The following is a 22235-nucleotide window of genomic DNA, read 5'->3' as shown; positions in this document are numbered from 1 at the left end:
ATAGGGGATAGGCAGCGCATGTCATGTATCTTGAATATGACAAGAACTGCAAACCATCTCAGATGATGTCTCAAAGGCAAGTCAGGCAAAAGTCTACATGAAACTGTAAGGTTATGTACAACTGGGGGGAAAACGATCTTGGCTGCATCTGTATTGTCAGCTTGGTTAATTCCCCGCTTCAGCTGTGGCTCCGTTTCCTCTGCACATTTGCTGGCTTATTCGTACCAGGCTTCCAACCTAGAGCAAACTGAGCAGTTCTGCTGGCATAAAACCTAGGCACAGGAAAGATGGCGGGGCACATCCAGGTCCTTGCACTACAAATAATATGAAGCTAGCCACATTACATGGCTTGCCTAAAAAAATATAAACGTAGCCAAAGGTAGTTCAGTAGATAACAGTTTTCTTCCTAATACAGCAGAATCAGTAATGGATGACAAACACACTTTTAACATGTATTAAAAATATGATTCAACTGAATGTTTACAGAATTTTTTTTTACTTATCCAGTCTCTTTTGCATATTCACATGTTTTCATTCATAAAATCTAAAGCAAGGTAAGTACTAAGATTTGGACTAAATCAGTGAAGTCTGCCTCAGATGAAACTTAATTTCTTTTGGAATGGAAAAGTACTGAAAAAGGTTTTAAATCCTGTAAAAATGTTCAACAGTATCTTTCAATTTTATTATACTGCAAGTAGTCAAGTTGTGCTCCTCTTAGCTATCCACACTGTGCATCAAAGATTCTGACAAAACAGTATTTATTCAAGAATCCTCAGCCTTCTCTCCAAAAAGAAGGTAGGGTTGCAGCAGGCACAAGATCCCCTCCCTGCCAAAAGGTAAGAAAGAAGGACAACAAAATGGAAACCTTTCTCCAGTGAGAGCATAGACTAATAATAGACAACACAGAAGTAGTTAATTTTTATTTCTAATGCAATTTACATTGCATTCTGTAAGCACCAGTTGAAGAAATTCTCTTCTGCTGTAGTCTGTCTGGGGATATTTGGTGATGACCTCCTTCAGACAGGTGGATAATGGGTAATACCAAGGTTACTGTAGCATCTTTACACAATTTAGCTTAGATTAGCATCCTTTCATTTTTAAGAGCATAAATACTTTTAGGTTGCATACATTAGACAAGTCTATAAATAATGATTTAAAGTCTATTTTACCCACCAAAAAATGGAACTGATTTTTAGAGCGTAAGTCTACTGAACAGATACATATTTATAAATGTTTAAAAGGAAATGCTAGTGAAAGATGAAAGCAATATAACCTATTTTTTTCGGAACTATTTCATAACAATGTAGTATGTGCTCATATTTTTGAGTTGGAACAAAGCTGAAACATAACTGGCACTCACCTTCCCCATCCCCTCTAAAAAAATTACCACTAAGTTTTATATTTAGCATCAGCAATAGAGAAAATTAAAGAAAAAATTGTAAGCTGCATCTTTCAAATAAAACTGAAATTATACTTATGCCTTGAAACACTGTTTTTTTAAAACCTTTAGGTACTCTGCTATCACCACACTTCGAAAATTTGTAATTCCCAGTGAAATCAGTGGAAGCTTATATCATTAGGACTGCTAATCTGAACACACTTGTTGATTCATGTTTCCAATATTCATCCATATTCATCAAAACATGTCTCAAAGGTCATTATCTTGCATCTATAATATCACTTTTTGTCCAAAACTGTAAAGATTAAGAACTATGACTGCTATCAGCATATATCTGAATATTATAGTCTCTTTTAACCCTTGATGTTTATCTTCCTTCATAATAGAATTAGATAAAATAAATCCCTCACAACTAATACAAACTTTTTAATCTTCAGGAATACAAACACAACAACCCAGATACCACACAGGCTCTTTTGTATTCTCTGTGGCACTCACCAAAAAGTTTGGTTCCTGTGATGACATTTTCATGTTTCCTAAGTAACAAAGAAGAAAGTCTTGGAGAACAGCAGAGAAGAAAAAAAACCACTCACCTCTGCTTCCCCTCTTGTACACGTTTTGTTCTTTTGACTCCCCTGTCCAGGTGTACTCAGTAGGCATAGAAACAGGTCTTAAATCTCCTGGAAACAATTCAAGATGAACCAATATAATTTTTGAAGATTTAAAATAAAAGTCTGAAGAGTACGTAATTACTGTAAATTAGAACATGACACAACCCTTCAGAGTAGTCCTTTTTATCAGCACCTATACATTATTAAAGCTGCAGCTTTCACAATCAGTTAAACACTAATATATGCCAGATTCTCCTCTTTGTTATACCAATTTGACTCAAGTACCACTGACTTCTGTATTACATTCACAAGTAATTTTACTCACTTTCTGCATTTATCTTTAAACTTTCTCCTATAAAAACTTCCTCTCTCATTAAATAGATGGCAAAGAAGGCCAATGGCATCTTGGACTGTATTAGGAAGGGTGCTGCCAGCAGGTCAAGAGAGGTGATCCTTCCCCTCTACTCAGCGCTGGTGAGGCCACATCTGAAGTGATGGGTGCAGTGCTGGGCTCCCCAGCACAAGTCAGACATGGATTTACTGGAGCAAGTCCAGCAAAGGGACTTTGATGTCTAAGGTACTGGAGCACCTCTCACACAGACAGCCTGAGAGAGCTGGGACTGTTTAGCTTGGAGAAGGCTTGAGGGGATCTTATCAATGTTTATATCTGAAGGGAGGGTGTAAAGAGGATGAGGCCCGACTCAATGGTGTCAGGACAAGAGGCATTGGGCACAAACTGTAACACAGGAAATTCCACTTGAACACAAGTAAGCACTTCTTTACTGTGAAGGTGGGTGAACACCGGAACAGGTTGCCTGGAGAGGCTGTGGAGTCTCCATCCTTGGAGACATTCAAAACCGAACTGGACATGGGTTACCTGCTCTAGCTGACCCCTGCTTGAGCAGGGGAGCTTAGAGCAGATGATCTCCAGAGATCCCTTCCATAGCCAACTATTCTGTGATTCTGTATAATAAGCTGTTTTTAAACAGACTAATATGCTTTAGTACAATTACAAAGATTATTAATACAGCTAAAACATTTTGTATCTAACACTCAAACAGTAAGACCTATCTGATCTGGAAAACTACATGATGAGTAATGAGAAGGTCTGATAGTTTCAAGTAAGATTAATTTCAAGTGCCTTAAAAAGAAAATATGCAATACAGTTTGTCAACAACAAAAAAAGAAGATTCAGACATTAGAGTTTTAATTAATACGATGTTATGACACTACAGCTGGAAGACATTTATGTGCACTATTCATTCTCTGCTATGAAATCAGTAGAACACAGCAGGCCATTAAACTAGGAGTACTGCAAAGCTGACTATAAAGTATTAGCACTTTGGCCTTGTCAGTGTGCAGCACTATCAGTGAACACAGAAACGCACCCTCTAGATTATAGGTTAAGTCCTGTCCGACCAATAAATCCAAAGTCTTCTCTTTCCACATGGCAGCTGACTAAGTTTGTAGAGTGCTTCTTTAGAAAGCAAGCTATTTTCTACAAGCAGTTACTGTCCAACTATTCTGTTTTTAAGATAATCACAGAATTTAAAATGAATAATAGTTTCTTTTTCATTACCAGTTACCTCAGGTTTATTACTAAAAACAAAGTATTTTTTGCATTATTTGCGTGCTGATGGAGTTTGTTATTCAGCAATCTTCCAAATATAGCTCTTTAGCTACTGATCTGATAGTGACAGGAATCCATTTAAAACACTGATATTATGAAGGAGTGTTTATTTTATTACTCTATTCCTTTTATTGCCTACAAAAATCAAATTTCACCACTACTGTTTTTCTCCAGGAATCATCTTAAAAACAGACCCATACAACAAAAGGCACTTTAGTATTAATTGTCAGGATTTTTCTTTAAAAAGAATTCCATTTTCTTTTAAAAATTTTGGTTTCAACATCACATCTCCATTTATACAGGTAGCATTGGCCTTATTTACCTGAAAAGAGTAATATGTGTATTGTTTACCAAAAGTAATTATGAGCACAGTGGATCTCCAGTTTTAAGATTCTGCAAAAACAAATGGTTAAAAAAGCTCAAAGATCAATAAGATATTACCAGTGAGTGTGAAAATATCATTGTAGCTGTGAACATAAAAATGGAACAAAAACGAAACACAAGCTCCTTTGTAGAATTTCTGAGACAATCACTGTAGCTGTGTTTAGTATAGGTAAAAATGAATAAATCTGATTACGAGCACGTATAAATTTAGCTACAGACTTGTATTATATACTTTATTATTGTTCTATTTGATCAAGTTTCATAGATAGGCATGGGTTTTGTAATGCCAATAATGATAAAACAGTATTACAGGCCTAGGCACCTAAACTGAGAAGAGGATTTAAGAACAAACAGGCATATAAGAAAAGTAAGTTTCTGGATAACATGATTTCCTGAAAATTTAGCTGGTAATGAATATACCTAAAGCACAGAGATTTTCCCATACTATACTTTCAATAATACCCTAAAAGTTACGGTATAACCGTATGGAACTATATGTAGTTTCCTTATCTCCCTAACAGCTGAAACTACTTTTAAATAGAAATTTAGTATTTAATTCCTAATTTCGAATTTGGTCTTAAAAGAACAGTATTAATAAGAAAACAACCAACAAGATATCAAACAAAGCTAAGAATCATTAATATGGAAAAGAATGAAAAATAAATACAGATTAGGAGATAAACAGAAATACGAACTTAAGAAGGCACATAGCAAAAGGAGATCAATGTAAGAAAACTTAGCAGTATTTCTGGACAAGAGAAGAAATGTCTAATCCCTGGAGAGATTTGTAACAGATAAATGCCAGCTGCCACAGCATAATCAAAAGGTGAGATGCGAACCTGGAAAACACACAGGCCAAACCAAGAAATTATTTTGTGTAATACTGATTTTAATTCAAAGTTCTTCTCCAAGCAAATGGGAAAGAATTATCTACAATAAATACAGTTTTAGTACTAACAGTTAAAATGTTCTCTGAAAACCTGGAGTTGTACTATATACATAGCTAGACTAGCTGTTGGCTTCAGAACTGCTTGCTTTACTTGCCTGTCACAAGCATCTGAAAAATATTCAGACACTGAAAGGAATTACAGAACAACTCCATAGTTAACTAATTAAGTCTAAGGCTAATCCCCTTTTCAGGGATTTTTAAAAGCTTATATGATTTGGGTATGTAGTTCAGTTAGACCAGAAAATACTTCAGATTTTGTAGGGAGATAAGAAAAACAGGCTCACATTCCTGTCCTTAAAGGGATGTCTTAACAGAGACTGAGAGTTAGAGGGAAGTTGCATCTATAGAAAGGCCTCTCAATATGAGCCTAACAGCAGTATTTTGTCAAGCTCTTTTTCAGAAATTTCCAGAGTAATCACTGCTCAGGCACCTGAGCCATTTAATATGACAGCAGAGAATATTTATATTAAAAGTAACAGATAAACTTGGATTGCCGGAAAGCAGATCTCAAAGCCTGGCTCTTTAGGCACCCAGTCAAGCACTCTCATTGTGCATGCTGTATAGGGCTGCAGTCCTGGAACCCAGGAGATAACCTTAAGAAACATTTGTCTCAAAGAAGTCTGAATCTCCTGCACAGTCCAAGTCAGTAACTGTTGTCAGAATATTATGCTAAACATAAAAAATGTAGTTCTTCATACGTTATCTTGAGTCTCGTTTTATGTGATAAAAGAATACAAGGCAATAAATGTAAAAGTAGAGCTCCAAAAAGCTAGTTTGGAAACATAAAGGAGACTGAAATACTGGTACTGAAATACAGAATCATTCCATTTTCTTTTTTTTTTTTAGAGTACGTTTTTTTGCCTCCACCATAGGCCCTTATGTATACCTTCTGGACTACTCAAGCTACCTATAAACTGTTATAGCATCACAACTTGCGTATTTACCACTGAATGAGAAAATTACTGTGTATAAATAAAAGACTAGAAATGGAAAGAAAAAAAAAAACTGATTCATGACATTTTTGTCTAACACAAACAAATCTAGGGATTTGACTGGTATTGCCACAAGAACTCTAAATACCCACGTTACAGTCAGACTAATAAGACTAATTTTAGATCATAAATCTTAGAAAAGGTGTAATGCAAATACTATTATAAATAAAAGCTTAACTTTCACAGATGGTTTGAGAAGCTGAAGGAAAATGGACTTATTTGCCTGCTTGGGTTTTGCACATATTATCAATACTCAGGGTCTCTTCTGCCTGAGTATCATTCCATGTACCAGCTGCAACAGACACTAGTTCCTGATAACCACTTTAATTCTGGTAAAAGCATGGCAGGAATTTCTGAACTGCAGTTTGTGCAAGTCCTAGCAACAATGCAAAGGTTTTTTCAATCATGAAAGATTTCCGAAGTTTTACTTTATTTTCCCTATTTTTTCCCATGGCTAACTAGTTCCAGCATCAGATACATGTTACTTGGATCCACCCTAAATCCTGTCTTTTCATAGAAAGACATAGTTATTTTGATGATGCAAAAGTACACCTTAAATCAAAAAATACACAACATGCACTGTACTAGAACCAGAGCAAAATTCAGATTTGAAAATGTGTTAATTAACGGAGTAGTTTCATCTGTAGTTTAAAAAAATCCTGGTTTAACAATTATTTTAAAAGGAACAAATATACATTTCTGAGACTTTAAAATCAAATTCCTTCCAGATTTTCAAAAAATCTCTCAAAGTTACAGCAAGTCAGACAGAATGGTCCATTGTAAGCATAAACGGAAACTCAGGTATTACAAGAACAGCCTCCAGCATTTTAAATTAGAAGTCATCATGCAACATAATTTTATGAAAGCAAGCCAAATCCATCCATCTGGCTCCAATTTAAATCACAGTTCAGATTTCTCATTCATTCTACTTTTATTATAAAAAGTTGTGGCTTATCAGTGGGATAAAGACTGAATGTCACTGGCATTAAAATGGAGTCCTACACTTCAATGTTAACAAGATTACAACTCTTTCAAGCATCAAGTCTATGGTTGTACAAGTTACTAAAAATATTCTACGTATATAAAAGATCTGTTAAAATCTCCCTATTCTCAAAAAGAAAGGGTAGTATTTAAATACCATCCTGTCCATTCTACAGTTGAAATTTTGCCATTTTTGAGCATAAACTCAGCTGCAGTTAGCAAAATACTTAAGTCCCATTTACTTGATAAACATAAGCTAAGACTGCTTTCAAACTGTTAGAATAACAGAAAGCTAACATCACTTAGAAAGTTCAATATCCTTTCTTGGGGAAAACTCTAGCTACTACAGAATTATCACTGCAGCTTGGTGTAATTTTACATACCCCTGCAGCTGTCACATTTCCAGACTTGAATTCAACCCTCTCAACCCTAGAAATCGCAGGGGAAACTATAGAACTAACTTGGCTATCCTTCATTAGCTGAACTTAGCAAAAGAGTAATGCAGCTTAGACCTTAACCCAGGTACGTTATGTAAACTATGGTATAGATATCTCAAATATAATTAAAAAACAAAACAAAACAAAATAAAAACAAAAAAAGCCAAGAAACAAATTTACTGACAGAGGAAAAGTCATACTTGCATGTCTTAATTATCAGTATCTGTTTCATCATTTGTGGTAGTCAGTTGCTATCTCTTGTAACATTTATGGTGAAAAGAAGGTTTTCAAGTCTGAACACAGTGAAGAGAAAACTGCACAGCCTCTAAGTACAAATAATTGAAAGCAGCAATGAAACTGCATTTAAAAGTAACATCCATGTCATCAAATCCTGCACCAGACTAAACCCATTTTATGGCAGAGTAACAATATCAGTGTCTACAGTACTTTGAGGTTTCTTTGTTTTTCCTGTTACAGCTGTTATTGGATCTTGTGCTATAACTTCCTTTGGGTGTTATCTCCATTGAATTGCAACATGTTTTTATTACCTACATCCATCAGCACTTCTTCACAGACACGTTTTTCTTTGCTATTCTGAGCTTGTGAGAGTGATTTTTGTTCTTCCAAGACAAAACTATTTAGGAATTTTTTTAATGATACAAGAGAAAGGAAAAAAACAGCCTCAGAGTATGTGAATGAAGAACTTATTGATGGCATCACATATCTATCAAAAGACAGAACCTTCCAACAGAGAATGTTATGAGCAAGGGGAGTCATTCCTTTCTCTGTGGGGAATGACACAGCAATAATGTCATTTGCATAATCAAATTCACATATAATTACATGGCAAATAGTTTTTTAAATGAAATCTTTTATCTTAAAGGTCTGTAAAACTTGCAAAATAAATTACTGTCCTGAAAATAAAAGCAATACATACAAATAAAGAATACACTGTTATGTTTCAGGAATATCATTCTAAAATTCACCAAATACCAAGAACATCAATTTTAACCGACAAGCTAAAAAAAAAAACCCAAACATTAATTTTCAACAGCACCTTTTATATAAACATATATATGTATGTATACCAGTACACCTATCCAGATTTACAAGCAAACAAAATTTCTACATAAGATTAGAGTTTATTATTGTTATAATAGCATCTTACATATTTAAGCAGTCACTATTTTGAACTATGTTTCTATCATTAACAAATTCATCCTAGGATGCTATTCATGTAATTATATTTATTTAACACAGTGCTGAATTTTGGAAGGCATTACCTCTCACAGAGACTTTCATACCACTAATCAGTCTTTTTAGGTCCTCCCCTGTAAGTCCAGAAGGTTGCAACTAGAGTAATCTCCAAGAGCTTCTGAATGAAATCTGGCAAGTGAAGATGCTATCTATCCAAATAATATGAACTTAAATATCACCCCAAATTTTAAGTATACACTGCAGAATAAGTTTATAAATAACTTTTATATGCTAGTTCCTATTTATACTTAGTATTTCTTCACAGAAATTTTTGCCTAATATTCACAGCCACCAGGTCATAGTCTAAGAAAGAATAACAGAGTTTTGGGAAGTGATGCAGTGTTAATAACACAATTTGTTAATCTAGTCAATTTAGAAATGTCAGGAAATCAAGCCTACCATGAGTAGGTGTTTTTTCTCTTCTCCGCACTCCTGTAGCTCTGCTTCGCTCATACTCAGAGCCCACAGGATGACCTTCACTTTCAATTAAGGTGTAGTATTTCCCACTTTCATGATCCAGAAAATAGCTAGGAGACTCAGAGCCTTTCATTCCAGACTTTCCAAATTTGCTGATGTCATCACAAGACATTATTCCAATTTCATCCCTGAAAACATTAAATCAGAAGATTTGGGGGAAATTAGCCATTTAATGATAAAGCTAAAGTGTACCACCTGTCTCTCCTAAACACTACAAATGGAAAAATGTCCCGTAATCTGTTATACGTGAGAAATTTTGCAAGTGATCCAAATTAATTTCAACAAATATAAATTCATTCAATCATCACTAGGTTACAATTTATCTGCAAGATAAACAGTTATGTTGAATATTTAGCAGTAACTGGAAAGAAAGTGTCACAAAGTAGCCAAACCATAAAAGTTACAAAAAAACCTTCCTTTAAAAAAGTGCAACTTATGTAATTCACTAAAATTCATTATTTTCTTGTCACCATTCATCAGAAGTCAGGAAATCTTTCCAAAATGCTGTTTAGACATTTATTATAAATATATTACTATTTATATTATTCAAAATTCTTGCTGCTTTTCTAATGAAAATTCTTGATGGGCTAAATATCATAAATACTTTTCAAAGTTTTGTATCAGTTCAAATAAGCAACTTCTCAAAGTTAGCAGTATACCATAAAAAGTTATTTGCCCTACAGTACCAGTGTTCTTTGAGATGTCGTAGTTACTGTGTACTGTACTGGAAGACAGATATTCCTCAAGTACAAATTCAAGTTATTCTCAGTCCATGAGGACTAGTATTCTAGGCTTCTGTAAGATACTGAACAAGGGCACAAAGGTCAAAGAAAGTACAATCCTTCCCTCCTTCAGTCTCCCCTTTGAAGCCTGTGATGGCTGATGATTCTGAGACAAAAATTAAAAACATTTTTTGAGCTCTAAATTAACTATAACATCTAAGAGATACACAGGTACTATAAAATCTTTTAGAGTATGTGACAACATAACATATACTGTAGATTTTAAACACACCAGTGAAATAGGAAAATACGCTTCTCCAAAACGAAATCTTTTCTGGTTGTTAAGTCCAACATATAACCCGTGACCAAGTCAGTAAATTACTACTTGTCAATATTTTCCAGTTTTTGGAAAGAGGAAAATTCTTAAGCCAAGAAGAAGATGAATTCTACTTCAGTTCTAACGAAGTGAACTTTGAAATCCAGTGAAGGGAACAGGCGCTTCCTTCCTCAAATAACAAAGCCAAGCCAGCTATTGGTTCAAAACAGTACAAACAGTTTGAATGGTTAAGTTCAAACACTTAAACTAAGCTTTGTGCGTTTTTTTACTGCCACGACAGGTATTACAGTCAAAACTGTAGGAGTCAAAAAGTCAGTCAAAAATGCAGGAGGAAGACTGTTCATAAATTTCATGTTTATGTTTTCTGAAAGTGTAAAAGAGTTCAAGGCAAAATTTCTACTTTGTAGGTCTAAAGCTCAGAAATCAGAGGCATTCAAAACTTTTTTTCAAGAAAATATACCTGGTTCAGCTTTGACTTTGACAGTGCATACTCTAGTATTTTCCAGGCTCAGATGATTTCCCTCACGTTTTTGACTCTTCAAAACACAGTCTGCTGATCTACTCCCCAGCTGGGAAGAGCAATGTAACACTGTGCTGTTCTACAGAAGTTCACTATGGAATGGAAAAAAATTACCTCCTCAGCCTCATATTACTTGTTAACAATTCTTCTGACCTTTCTCTAATTCTGCATGTGACAGATACTCTACAGTGCTATTTCAAGTTTCTTTTTTGTTACAAGAGAAAAGGGATTTTGTCTTACTTTGGTCTCCTTAAAACAAAAATAAAGGGAATAAACTGAGTGGCTATCTCTATTATTGAGATAAAGATAGCAGATAGAGACATGAAGAAAGTAAGACAAAACCGAAACAAAGGTGGGACTACATCTATTGGCAAATATTCTGCAACTTAGAGTCAACTGTCAAAAGAAACATATTGCCTGCATTTCCAATTTGAAACTGGATTTAGCGAAATGCAAAATCTGATTCTGAGTTTTGTTGTTTTGGTTAAAACACTGAATTATAGCCCCCCCCAAAAAAATCCAGAAGTTTTCTAGTATTTGAAAGGAAGCATAAGGAATTGGTATAATATGAGATGGCAAGGGTATGTTGCCCTTGCAGAAGTGCATGCTTTAAAATAATATACAAGTGGTCACATAAGAGTAAACAGAACAAAATGATTGAGAGGTTTTTTAAATGCTTTCCTGATTTAGGACCCAAACTAGGTTTTGCTAAACTAGCTGTATTCAAATTTTTTACCCTGCTAAGGGCAAGTTAAAAGTCTCTCAAAACAATGCTGCCTAATGTATTTCTAGCTCGTAATTTTGATAAATATTAGTGGACAATCCTGAATACCACTAGACCCTCATTGCTGTATTGGGAATAACACCTATCATACAGCCACTCTGTACTGCCCTGTGTGCAAACTGAATGATTGTTTTAAAAAATCTGAATATTTAAATATGCATACAAGGGAAAGCAAAGTGCATTGTTTTTATTAGTCTATTGAAATCGAAGTGTACAACTTTGTTTTTTCAAAACCTCAGGTTCAATAGGAGGTAAATACCTGGGGCCATAAAGTCCCGACATAGGAGACAGAATGAAAACATCCTGGAGTGCAGAGTTCTCCATTTTTGAGGACATGCCCATTGTACTGGTTGGGGTTGTAGAGCTGCTTGTAGGACTGCTTGGAATTACAGGCTGTAAAAAATAAGCACATGAAGAATAAACTAATGTTTTACCACACCACAAGTTAACAGTGCTGCAAATAAGTCAAAATGCATGTTTTCCTATTACAAGTCATAATATCTTTTTTTGGATTGGTGCAGTTTATTCCAAAAAGATGTTTACCGAAGCATCGTTTCAGCAGAGTTTAAACCAGCTTCCTCCATTACTGGTCTTGGAAAGAAAGAAAAAGAAGAAGAAGAAGAAAAAAAGAAAAAAAACACACATTACTGCAATTAATTTAAAAGACATCTTATGGAAAATTCTAAGATTCTGAACCAAAATATGATTTTTAAACAAATACAGAGAGTCATTATATCAGGAAGAAGGACATACACTATGAAATGCTCTTAACAGGAAAATTAATTACAGAACTCTGGAATACCTGCACTGAAGGAAAGCATTCAGAACCATAATATTGTTTTCAGCAGAGGATTTATTGTTAACAGGGACAGAATACCTAGATTTCTTTATGAAAACAGAATTAATTCACCTGTTGTCTTAATATTCACTGAAATCATGGTTGTTTGTCATATTTGGACCATAGAGAGTGGTAAGTTCTATAGTGATTAACAGTGAAACTAGAAATTAAAATGTTCCATATGCTAAAACCTTAGCACTGATGCTGTATCTGGGTGGAATGGAATTCATGCAAATATCTAGTTTTTGCACAAGTATGTTTTATTGAACTGTACTAAACACACTTTCTGAGGAAGATTTGATGGCTCAAGAGATTAGTAACACCATGCACAGTCTAAACTGTAACACACTGTAATTTACTTTTAACTGTAGTCCCTAGTGAGTGTTGATTACAGACAGACAACGGTTACTTCTCTGTTTATTTCACTGCAATTGGTAATAGACAGATGCACAGAACTAAAAACACCATCTGATAACTTACTGTCAACATCACAAAAGGACTAAGGATATGGACACCGAGTCCTGAATTCTGAATTATCTTGAGACTCACTAAACAACCAAAAAAGTACCTTCTACATGAAATATTGCTGTTCACAAGCCTCTACATACAGCTTAAAGACATCCGTATCTCATTAAACACAGTTGGAGTGGGAAGGCAAAAGCGGAAGATTAGAAATAATGAGGTACCTATAATTTCTATGCTTTTATCTAGAAGTTTTTTCAGCTTTGTACAGCTGTATTATTACACTTACCTGTATACACACATATAAATACAGACACACACATGTAGATTCAGGACATGAAATTATGTGCATTAACTTGGCCCTGGTAAAAAGACACTTTCATTAATCCAAAATAATTTAATACTGGGGGGAGAAAAAAAAACCCAAAAGCATGAAGTTAGAAGTAGCAGAAAGCTATACAGTCTTCCCTAATGCAGTATGCAAATGGCAAACTACAGAAGCTGGCATATAATGTTACACTCGATAATCATATTTGAAAATTGTTTGCAAATATTATCATGACTGTTTCATTATTCAGCTTATGTTTTGCTATATAAACCACATTTAAAAATACAGATTTTATTTGCAATGTAAAAAGATAAAAGCTACTTCAAGATGACAGTAATCTTTACAACTTGTCTTCTCATATTCATTTTAGAAAGTACTGCATGCAATAATAGAACTAAAAATAAAAGTTAAGGAAATAAGAATGAGGTAGCAGTACTGAAATGATATATTAATAAAAATAAGGAAAAAATCGAATTTATTTTAGTATCAAGTAATTTAAGTGTCCAAAATTTAAATCAACTATAGGTATTACAAAAGGAATGCATGTTTGATAAATATACATAGTAGCTCTAATTACTGTGTATGTATTCAATACACAGAAAAATATTTTTATTTAGTATTGTTTAGATTTATACAAAAAAGTCCCATTCAAATATAAAAATATGTTTAAATAGATAAAACCTTTTTTTTTTTTTTTAAACAGGTAAAAGGAAAACAGTGATGCAGAAACCACACTATGAAGACCAATTGTAATTCTTTTCTAAATACCAAAATTATTTTTATGTGATTCTACAAGCTCTAGCAATCTTAGGTACTAACAAAAGACATTTTGTCATGAGAGTATCATTCTGCCTAGGGGTCCAAATTATACTCTTCTCTGTTTATTGTTAAGCCTCTCACACATTGAGTGTTTTGGGTTTCTTTCCTTTTATCAATGTAAACAGTTAAGAAGTCACTGCCAAAAAGAAGAATCATCATGACTTGCTTTCTCATACCTCGTTTGGAAATTAGGGCCTACCACCTTATGCACAGCATCAACCACTGTATTTAGTATATCACCATTATTTCAGCAGTTCTGGTGTTGCAGTAGTAGTAAAGAGACTAAATGTAAAACATTCCAGTAATCCCCCAATTTACCTGCAGCTGGATAGCCATGTCAAAACATAAATTAGCACCATCACAGACCAGCAGAAACTCCATTTCAGAATCAGGAAAGAAATTACCTACACCAAGTCTCTTGTGAATAATTTTTCAATGGATGTATATCAAGGTTATAGGTTAGTCAATGAAGTTGACAATAGAAAAAAGGGCTTGGAGAAATAATACAACTGGTCTATTTGCCTCAAAAGAGAACAAGTGATATCTATGTCATTCCTGATTTTTTTTTTTAACTAACCTTACATCAATATAATCTTTTCTGCTTCAGTTTAAGCTCATTACTTCTTGCCCTACTCATCAAAAAAGCCAGAAAAGACTTTTTATCGACTCTTCTTTAACCTTTTTTACATATGAATACTTCTAATTAATGTTATTGTGCTCTGGCTTTTCCCCAACTGATACACTGTGCCCAAAACTGGATCTGGAGTTTACAGAAATGTGTATCATTTAAGTTCTCCTTTGCCTTTCTAAGGATTGCTGTTTTCTAAGGAACTGCAGTGTTTCATGATTGCTCTCAGACAAGCTGTTTTCTGCCTTCTCCCTCTCAACTCTTCCTTCAAATGAAAGAGGACCCTCACCACACCCTTTTACTCTATAAAAAAACTCTCACCAGTGCTTTCCAAGAATGTGCTGGCCACTATCCTTTGGACCAATGATTTTATTCCCTTTCCAACAGATGTACTTCATCCAATTAAAACATGTTGGGTGATTTTGCTAGTTGCTCACAAAAAGCCTTCTTTACTCATCTTGCATGCTGGTCTTTAATGAACAGCAGAGAGCACCCACCTTCTCCTCCCCTATCATCACTCCGAGAATTCCAGCAAATATAATTCTTCTCTGATCTGGACCTTAGAATGAAGATATGCATCTCTGCTAAACAAAGCAATACCTTCTGCTTCTCTCCCGTGACAGTTCTCCCTCAACAATCCATACTCTTTTGTACTGGTATTCCAGATAAGCATTCCTCTACAGTCTCTGTTATGCTTACCACCATGCAGTTCTGAACACATACTCTCCAGAATTCCTGCCTTATGCAGACAGACATCTATGATGTATAAAAGACAGACCTATCATTCTTTTCTCCCCTACAATCATATCATAAAGGAACCTATTCCATCTGGATTTTAGGTCCCAATATGTGTTTTTGCTGTTTACACTGAGACTGCGGGCCTCTGCCACATCTTCCTTTGCCCTCGCTGATCTTAGCTGAAAGTAGTCTTTGAGACTTCTCTTTCAACGGGAGTTGGATCAGAGGTTCAAAAGGGGGCGAAAAGGTGTGAAAGGGTAAGAACAGAAAGACATGCACAGAGTGACTGCAAAAAACATTAGGAAACCAGGTTAAAAGCCGTGGAAAATTATTAACCATTTGGAATTGCAGTTTCAGGTATGTGACTATATAAAATTATAGTAATTTTTATTCTTTCCAATTATTTTTACTCTAATCAAGAGATATAAAATTTGTGTAATTTCATCTATGTGATGAATTCCCAGGGCTTTAAATTGTGCATATGCTTAAATGCAATTAAAGCTCAGGGCAGTCTGATTTATGAATCTCTTAAATATTTACCTTCACATATTATACTGTACATACCATTTAACATATTTATTTAGGAAGTTCCATGCCAATTTGCATCAGCTAAGGGGACACACTCGCAGCATTTTAAATTTAGCTTTAATTTTAACATTGATTTTTTTCTATGCTATTCAGATCATAAACTCCTTAAAACACTTGGAATCAAATTTGATTATATTTTTGTAAAATATTATTTTAATGGTGTTTTAATGCTGCTATTTTTGCCTTTTCTGTGATATTAGACATAGAGTTTCAGTGGTTTTAAGCATATGCAAATAGCCAGGGATCTTGTATTATTAAAATATTAGTAGCATTTAAGTATTACACCAAATTGAAAGAAGTAATTTTAATAAATAGCAAATATCATAAATAATCAGGACTATCAATTGCTTTGATAAGCAGACATTATCAATTCTTGAAGCCTTATATCTGAGTTAAAATCAAATTACTTAAGGTAATTTTGCAGACTGTGTGTTTGTGTGTACAAATGAGTATCTGATAAAATACATGCAAATACATGCATAGGAGAAAAAAATCCCAAGCAAACCCAAATTTGTTCATAAAGGACTGCTGAGAAGTGACACTTTAGGTATATGCTGTATGTTACTGATAATATTTAACCAGAATACTAATTATCAGTAAAATAACAGCAGCGATGATGCTTAAATACCAGAATAAAAATAAGAGACAAATGGTAAATTCAATCCTCATCAGAAATAAACAAACAATTGTTTGCCAAATGAAAAGACTCAAACTGTTTCAGACACAAAATACATTGCTATGAATCTGTGTGTTTTGCAAATACTGGGGGATAATTACATATCGTATCTATTTAAAAAGTGCTGTTTAAAACAACAAACATAAGGCCCCAGTGGATCCTGCAAAAAACAGCAGGACAAGAAGCAGGAAGCTGGAAAAGCCCAGTAGTACAGCAACAAGAGGCTTGAACATGGACATCCCTTACCTTGTGAGGGGGTATGAAGATTAAGGATGGGGTACTGAGTCTCTGGTTTCTCCCTTGAAGGAATAAACTCAATCCCCAGAATTCCCCTGACGGGTGAATTCACAGACAACACACAGGTGTCACTCTTCTACATGGATTGCCTGCGGTAAGGGAAAATGGGGCTTTGTAACTGCGTATCACCCTATGAACTCCCATAGCTAGTAATTTTTGTCATTCATTGATGATTCATTGATGCCAGTGATACAGATGACTAATTGCTTATCGGACAAGCTTCTATTCAGAAAAGTTAAGTGTTCAATAATACAAATACTACTCCCGAGTAAGAAACAGAACTGTTTTTATAGAGTCTTTCTCACATACTGGTAAATTGGTATATACCATGTACTGTAAAACAGCAGGTACAATTACAGTGTTTTCAAATCTTGTGAATTTATAAATCTTTGTAACTTGAAATATATACCTCTTCTGATGTGTAAATATTAATTTCTGTCCTCAGAGTAAGAGGATACAATGAAATACATGTGAATAATGACAGAAGTCAGTAAAATCAGGAGTGGCATTAAGATATAAAGGATGTGACTGTTTCACCACCTTCTCTGATAAGAACATTTAAGATAACAAAACACAACTTCCTTACTTGCCGTATTTTCTGTGTCTGAGGTGTTAAAAGTCTTTCCTTGTCTGAGATAGTCCCCACTTAAATATTTGAATAAATGGGCAGCACGTAATTTTGAAGTTAATGTAAGCAGTTGTATCAGGCTACCATATCTGAACTATGAATTGAGAACTAACTAACTATACAAATATCATCTATTTCTCATTCTCCTTCCTTCACTCTACAAGCACCTGTTCTCATGTTATAGCATTCATCGTTTATACAAATCAACATCTCTCCAAATTCATATGGTTTTCAAAATCTATTGAAATGAGACACTGAACTAGAATTATTCCCCAGATACTTATAAAGTTTCTGAGAATAAATGCATATTTCCTAATATGTAAGACATCATAAAACTGTCACTGTTGATGTAAGTTTTGCTACTCACATCACCGACAGATCCCTGTATCTCACGCAAAATGATAAAAAAAAATTAACATGCTGGATCAAGTACTCATAACAAGAAAGATTACTGCCATTAGAAAATTTCCTAGAAATAAAAAGAAAAAATTCAATATATAGCATACTTGAGTAAAGTTGCAGGTGTTCTCATCTTTATGAAAAACAGAGAACTATTTGCCACTGCAGGTGAAAGATCCATTTTCTACTGAGTGGATAATCACAGAGTTCAAAAATGAAAACACTCTTCCATCACGTAACGTCAGCTCAAGAGAAAATGAGAAACTGGTATGACTGAGATGTTTTCTAACTGAAAGATAACAACAGTAGGATAGAACTTCCCCATATAACAGTCTTCTGTTGTTACATAAACATCAAGGGAAACTATGGGAAAAGAATACTATGATGAGACTAAGAAATACATTCTGTAAGAAGGATTCACAGATTCTGTATCATCAGTAACTTCTAAATTAAACAACTTGGTATAATCTGTAACACAATTATCATGAAAAAAATTATTAATAATACTTATAAATGTGCCTCAAACAAAAACAGAAATCATAACAACTTTTATTTAAAAAATTCCTGCTGAGTACCAAACTGAGTTAACAAACATTTCAGGCCTCTGAATTTTAAGTTGTTAAATCCTCTTTCCTGTTTTCCTTCACTAATTATGTATAACTTTTGCAGGAGAAACGGATATTATAATGCTGAAAAGTATGTCCTGTCTGCACCTTAGATAGTCGTGTTTTATAAAAGAATTTATGACATTCATAAAAACTACATATAAAATATTTCATGTAGCTATGTACACAAAAGCAAATGCATGAAAGCTTTTCTGTTTTTCTAAACAAGAACTTCAAACATCCCCATCAATGATCTCACATAACATTTGTGAATTCAGACTGTCAAAGAAACATCACTTCCTAGGTAATCTGGCCAACTGCCTACATTTTTGCAGCTTCTTAGTGATTATAAGTGTCTGTGTGGGGGGGGAAAGAGCGTGAAAGCCAATGGTTTGCTCTGTTTTCATAGAAGATCTGGGTTCACTTTATCTTGATACAATATACCATATTTATTTGTTTATGTATTTTTTTTTTTAAGTAAAAACACAAATAAAATGGAAAAAACAGACAACTGCTGGTAAGGAAAGAAAGTCTTCAGTCAAAAACTGATCAGAGATTTGCTGTTAAAACTTTACCAGCACTAAGTGAGGATGAAAGAATTAATCTGCATGTGTGTTATATTTCACAGTGCGTGTACATGCATACGTACGTATATAACTATGTGTCCAAATACGCTGCCCTTTTTTTGCAATGGTCTGACATTTGCTGAATCATTTTCATTTATGATACTTTAACTTGGATCTTTTTCTATTGACTGCTGCTTAGCTGCATTCCTGCAGTTGGTTACTTTTGTCTAACCATAAAACCTTCTATTTGTCTATGATGAATGTATTCTGCTTATTTCTGAGACTGCCCAATAGCCTCTGAGGCTCAGTGAAAGCCACTTTAATCCAGAAAAGCAAATAAAACCAGAAGCCTTCCTCCCAATTCAGTGAATTAAGCTGATCTAGAGAGCCTAACAAATGCCAAAGTCAAACAAAGGAGAGGGCATTCTGCATCCAAGAACAGGGAGAGGGAAATGAGATCATCGCTTTCCAGCAGCATCAAGCTGTTATGTCTGCTGTCCAGGAAACACAAGCTTTAGTATCATCCTGATATTTAATCATATGCTAACTCCAAGTCACTAATGAAAATAATAAATAATACCAGATCCAGGTGAGACAACTGAAGGAAATGGACAAAATGAAAAACTGCATCCTGAAATTTATCTAGGTCCTAAGATTTGAGCTCACGTCTATAGCATGAAGACTAAAAAAGACCTTAAGAAAGACTAAAGATGCTAAAGATCAAAAGTTGGTTTTCAACTTCTTATTTCAATATCTACTGTTAAGAAGCAACACTGGCACTGCTCTTTTTATTTTCTGAAGCAATTTAGATTTTTATTGAAATCCCTCACTAAACTACTCTCCAGCACAGAAGAAATATCCTAGTAAAGATGACTCTTAAAGAGTCCTTTGGTCCTCAGGGGTTCTTGCCTTCTGGCTCATCAGGAGAAGACACACCCCAAAACCAGAAACTATTGATACTTGTACAAAAATAGCTCAATGCACTTTCAGTTATCTAGCTACCATGACAAAGGAGGTCATGTTTTCCAGCATATACTGTGCCATATATACCATATATATTGGTTTCACATTGACAAAACTTCCTGAATTAGTTCTGCTCCTGAATTACAGTTCTTTAATGTATTAATATAAAGAAAGAATCTCTACTGAAGCCCTCTTGTAAATGCAATTTCTACTTTGCTGTCCCTGGAAGCTCCATATTAAGTTCACAAGTAGATACAGAATCATCTAACTAGAGAGAAGAATGATACTCCTGTGCCCTCATAAAAATTCTGGAAAGTTTTCAATATCCTCTGGGTCTCACAATGTCCCCTTTCCTTTCCTCTGAAAAGGTATTCACAAAGAAAGGAAAGATGGCACTGAAAAAAATGTCAGCAATCCTGAGCTGCAAGGTTTGAACAAACTGCTGAAGTGGAGCAGCTGTGTAGGACGAAGTCACTTTGAGGCATGAAAGATTGAGGAAGTGACAGGCAAGAAATAAATTTGCCAGGACAGGACTGAAGGGTTTGTTTTGTTTTAAAGTTACTCAGAAACACATTCATGTTTCTAATGATTCAAACAAAACAACACTGTGAAGTTTGAACATTATGAAAGTACATAAACTCTTACAGAATGTTATACTGTATTAAAAGCAAACATGCATAATCACTAACTTGCTTTTAATAATGATGTTTTGAGTTCAGTCTTTTTATGGTCAATCAGTTTTTCCTATATATGTTAATGCTGTAGGAAGGGCAAACCATGCTGTCTACAATTGAATCTTTTCCTATCAACAAGTCTTCACAGAATACGTATGCATAAAATATTAGAAGTTCTATTAGCATTGTTACCCAAAACTCAAACTCTTGCTCAAAAATGTGGGAAACAAGCAGGTTTTTACTGAAATTCAAAAGGATTGCCACTCAATCACACACCAGTAGTTTTGACAGGCTGTGAAATAATGGGATTGTAGAGAAGCAGTGTTCCCCTTGCTAGTCAAAGCAAGCAACCTAACTGTACTTTATATTTGCTAGTTACTTAGTAATGCTATTTGTACATGTTCTTTCCTCCTATGGATTCCTTTGGTTTTCAACCTTACAAAGAATTAGAGGAAAACAACCTTATTGTCATATATACTATTGCCACACAAACCTATTTCAGCACTCTATTTCATATGAGTTTGGAGCGTTTTTTTTTCCCCCCTCTTTTATTCTCTCATTATTAAGTGCTACTGGACTTCTTAAAGGCTCCTATTCTTTCCACTGGAAGGAGTAATGTTTCTAGTGTTGTATCTTTAATAGAATACAGGATTTACCATGACATCAGGGTTGCAACAGCCTTCTTACCTGAAGTGCAAGAGGCTTCCACCTCACATTCTTCAGAAGGGCAGGAGCAGAAACCAGGGTATTCTGAGGACGTTTCTTCAATGTTAAAATCACTCCATTTGGGTCTTCTCGCAATGCATTTACTAGGTTCTTTAACTGCCAGCCAACCTAAGGAAAAATTCCATAACTGAATTTTGAAAGCTTTCCGTTTAACTGTAAATGCGAGGGATGCCTTCTATTAACTGAAAAGGTCTATTACAGCCTGCTATTTGCAAATGTAAGCAGCTTTTACGAACTGCGTCTGATTACTTCTGTTGAATTGAAATGATACTGCTGATGCTAGATTATTTTTGTTACTGTTTTTAAGCAAGGCTTCTCAACAAAACAAGGCATATGTGAACCCTGTCTGCTTTTTAAACAATCTGCGAGTTCACTGGACGTTTTAAATCAAATTTGAAAGCAGAACTGACATCTTAAAAAAGTTAGGATATGACAAGTACCATGAAGGATTTCAGCAACTGGTTTTAGAAAGACCCCAATTAGTACCCCCGCTGAGAGAAAGGCAAGCAAACTTCACATGTTGTACATTCTCATGGACTGGCTAGCCATTTCGCATGGACTTTCTTTCTGAATAGCCACTATACTAGTGGGTTTTTTTCCCCAGACAGTGGTGTTATAAATGGAAAAAGGCATAGGGAAGGAGGGAAGCAGAACAGGGAATAGAAGCAGGTAGTTATTTTACAGCAGGAGGACATGGTGATGAGCCAAAGGACCAATAAAATAAAATAAAATAAAAATTACATCTCCCCCTTAGAGGGTTTACTAGTCCCACTTCTCTGAGAGCACCTTGCAAGGCAGATGAAAATTTTTTTCTTAATTT

The 22235-nt window shown here is 34.7% G+C and overlaps 1 protein-coding gene across 1 annotated transcript in view; it reads right to left on the bottom strand.

Moving 5' to 3' along the window:
* The window catches only part of LOC112963831 (connector enhancer of kinase suppressor of ras 2-like), a 254744-nt gene that overhangs the window by 60243 nt on the left and 172266 nt on the right, over positions 1-22235 (bottom strand). Inside the window, exons 9-12 of the mRNA XM_026061261.1 lie at positions 21377-21523; positions 11740-11873; positions 9040-9245; positions 1994-2079 (exon numbers count right to left, since the gene is read on the bottom strand). Coding sequence (XP_025917046.1) covers positions 1994-2079; positions 9040-9245; positions 11740-11873; positions 21377-21523 — 573 coding nt within the window. The remainder of the gene's footprint in view (positions 1-1993; positions 2080-9039; positions 9246-11739; positions 11874-21376; positions 21524-22235) is intronic.

The sequence above is a fragment of the Apteryx rowi genome, unplaced genomic scaffold (assembly GCF_003343035.1).
Source record: "Apteryx rowi isolate R43461 unplaced genomic scaffold, aptRow1 scaffold_179, whole genome shotgun sequence".
Classification (NCBI taxonomy): Eukaryota; Metazoa; Chordata; class Aves; order Apterygiformes; family Apterygidae; genus Apteryx; species Apteryx rowi.
Note: the sequence above shows the minus strand (reverse complement) of the source record. Positions and strands in the feature narration are given on the sequence as shown.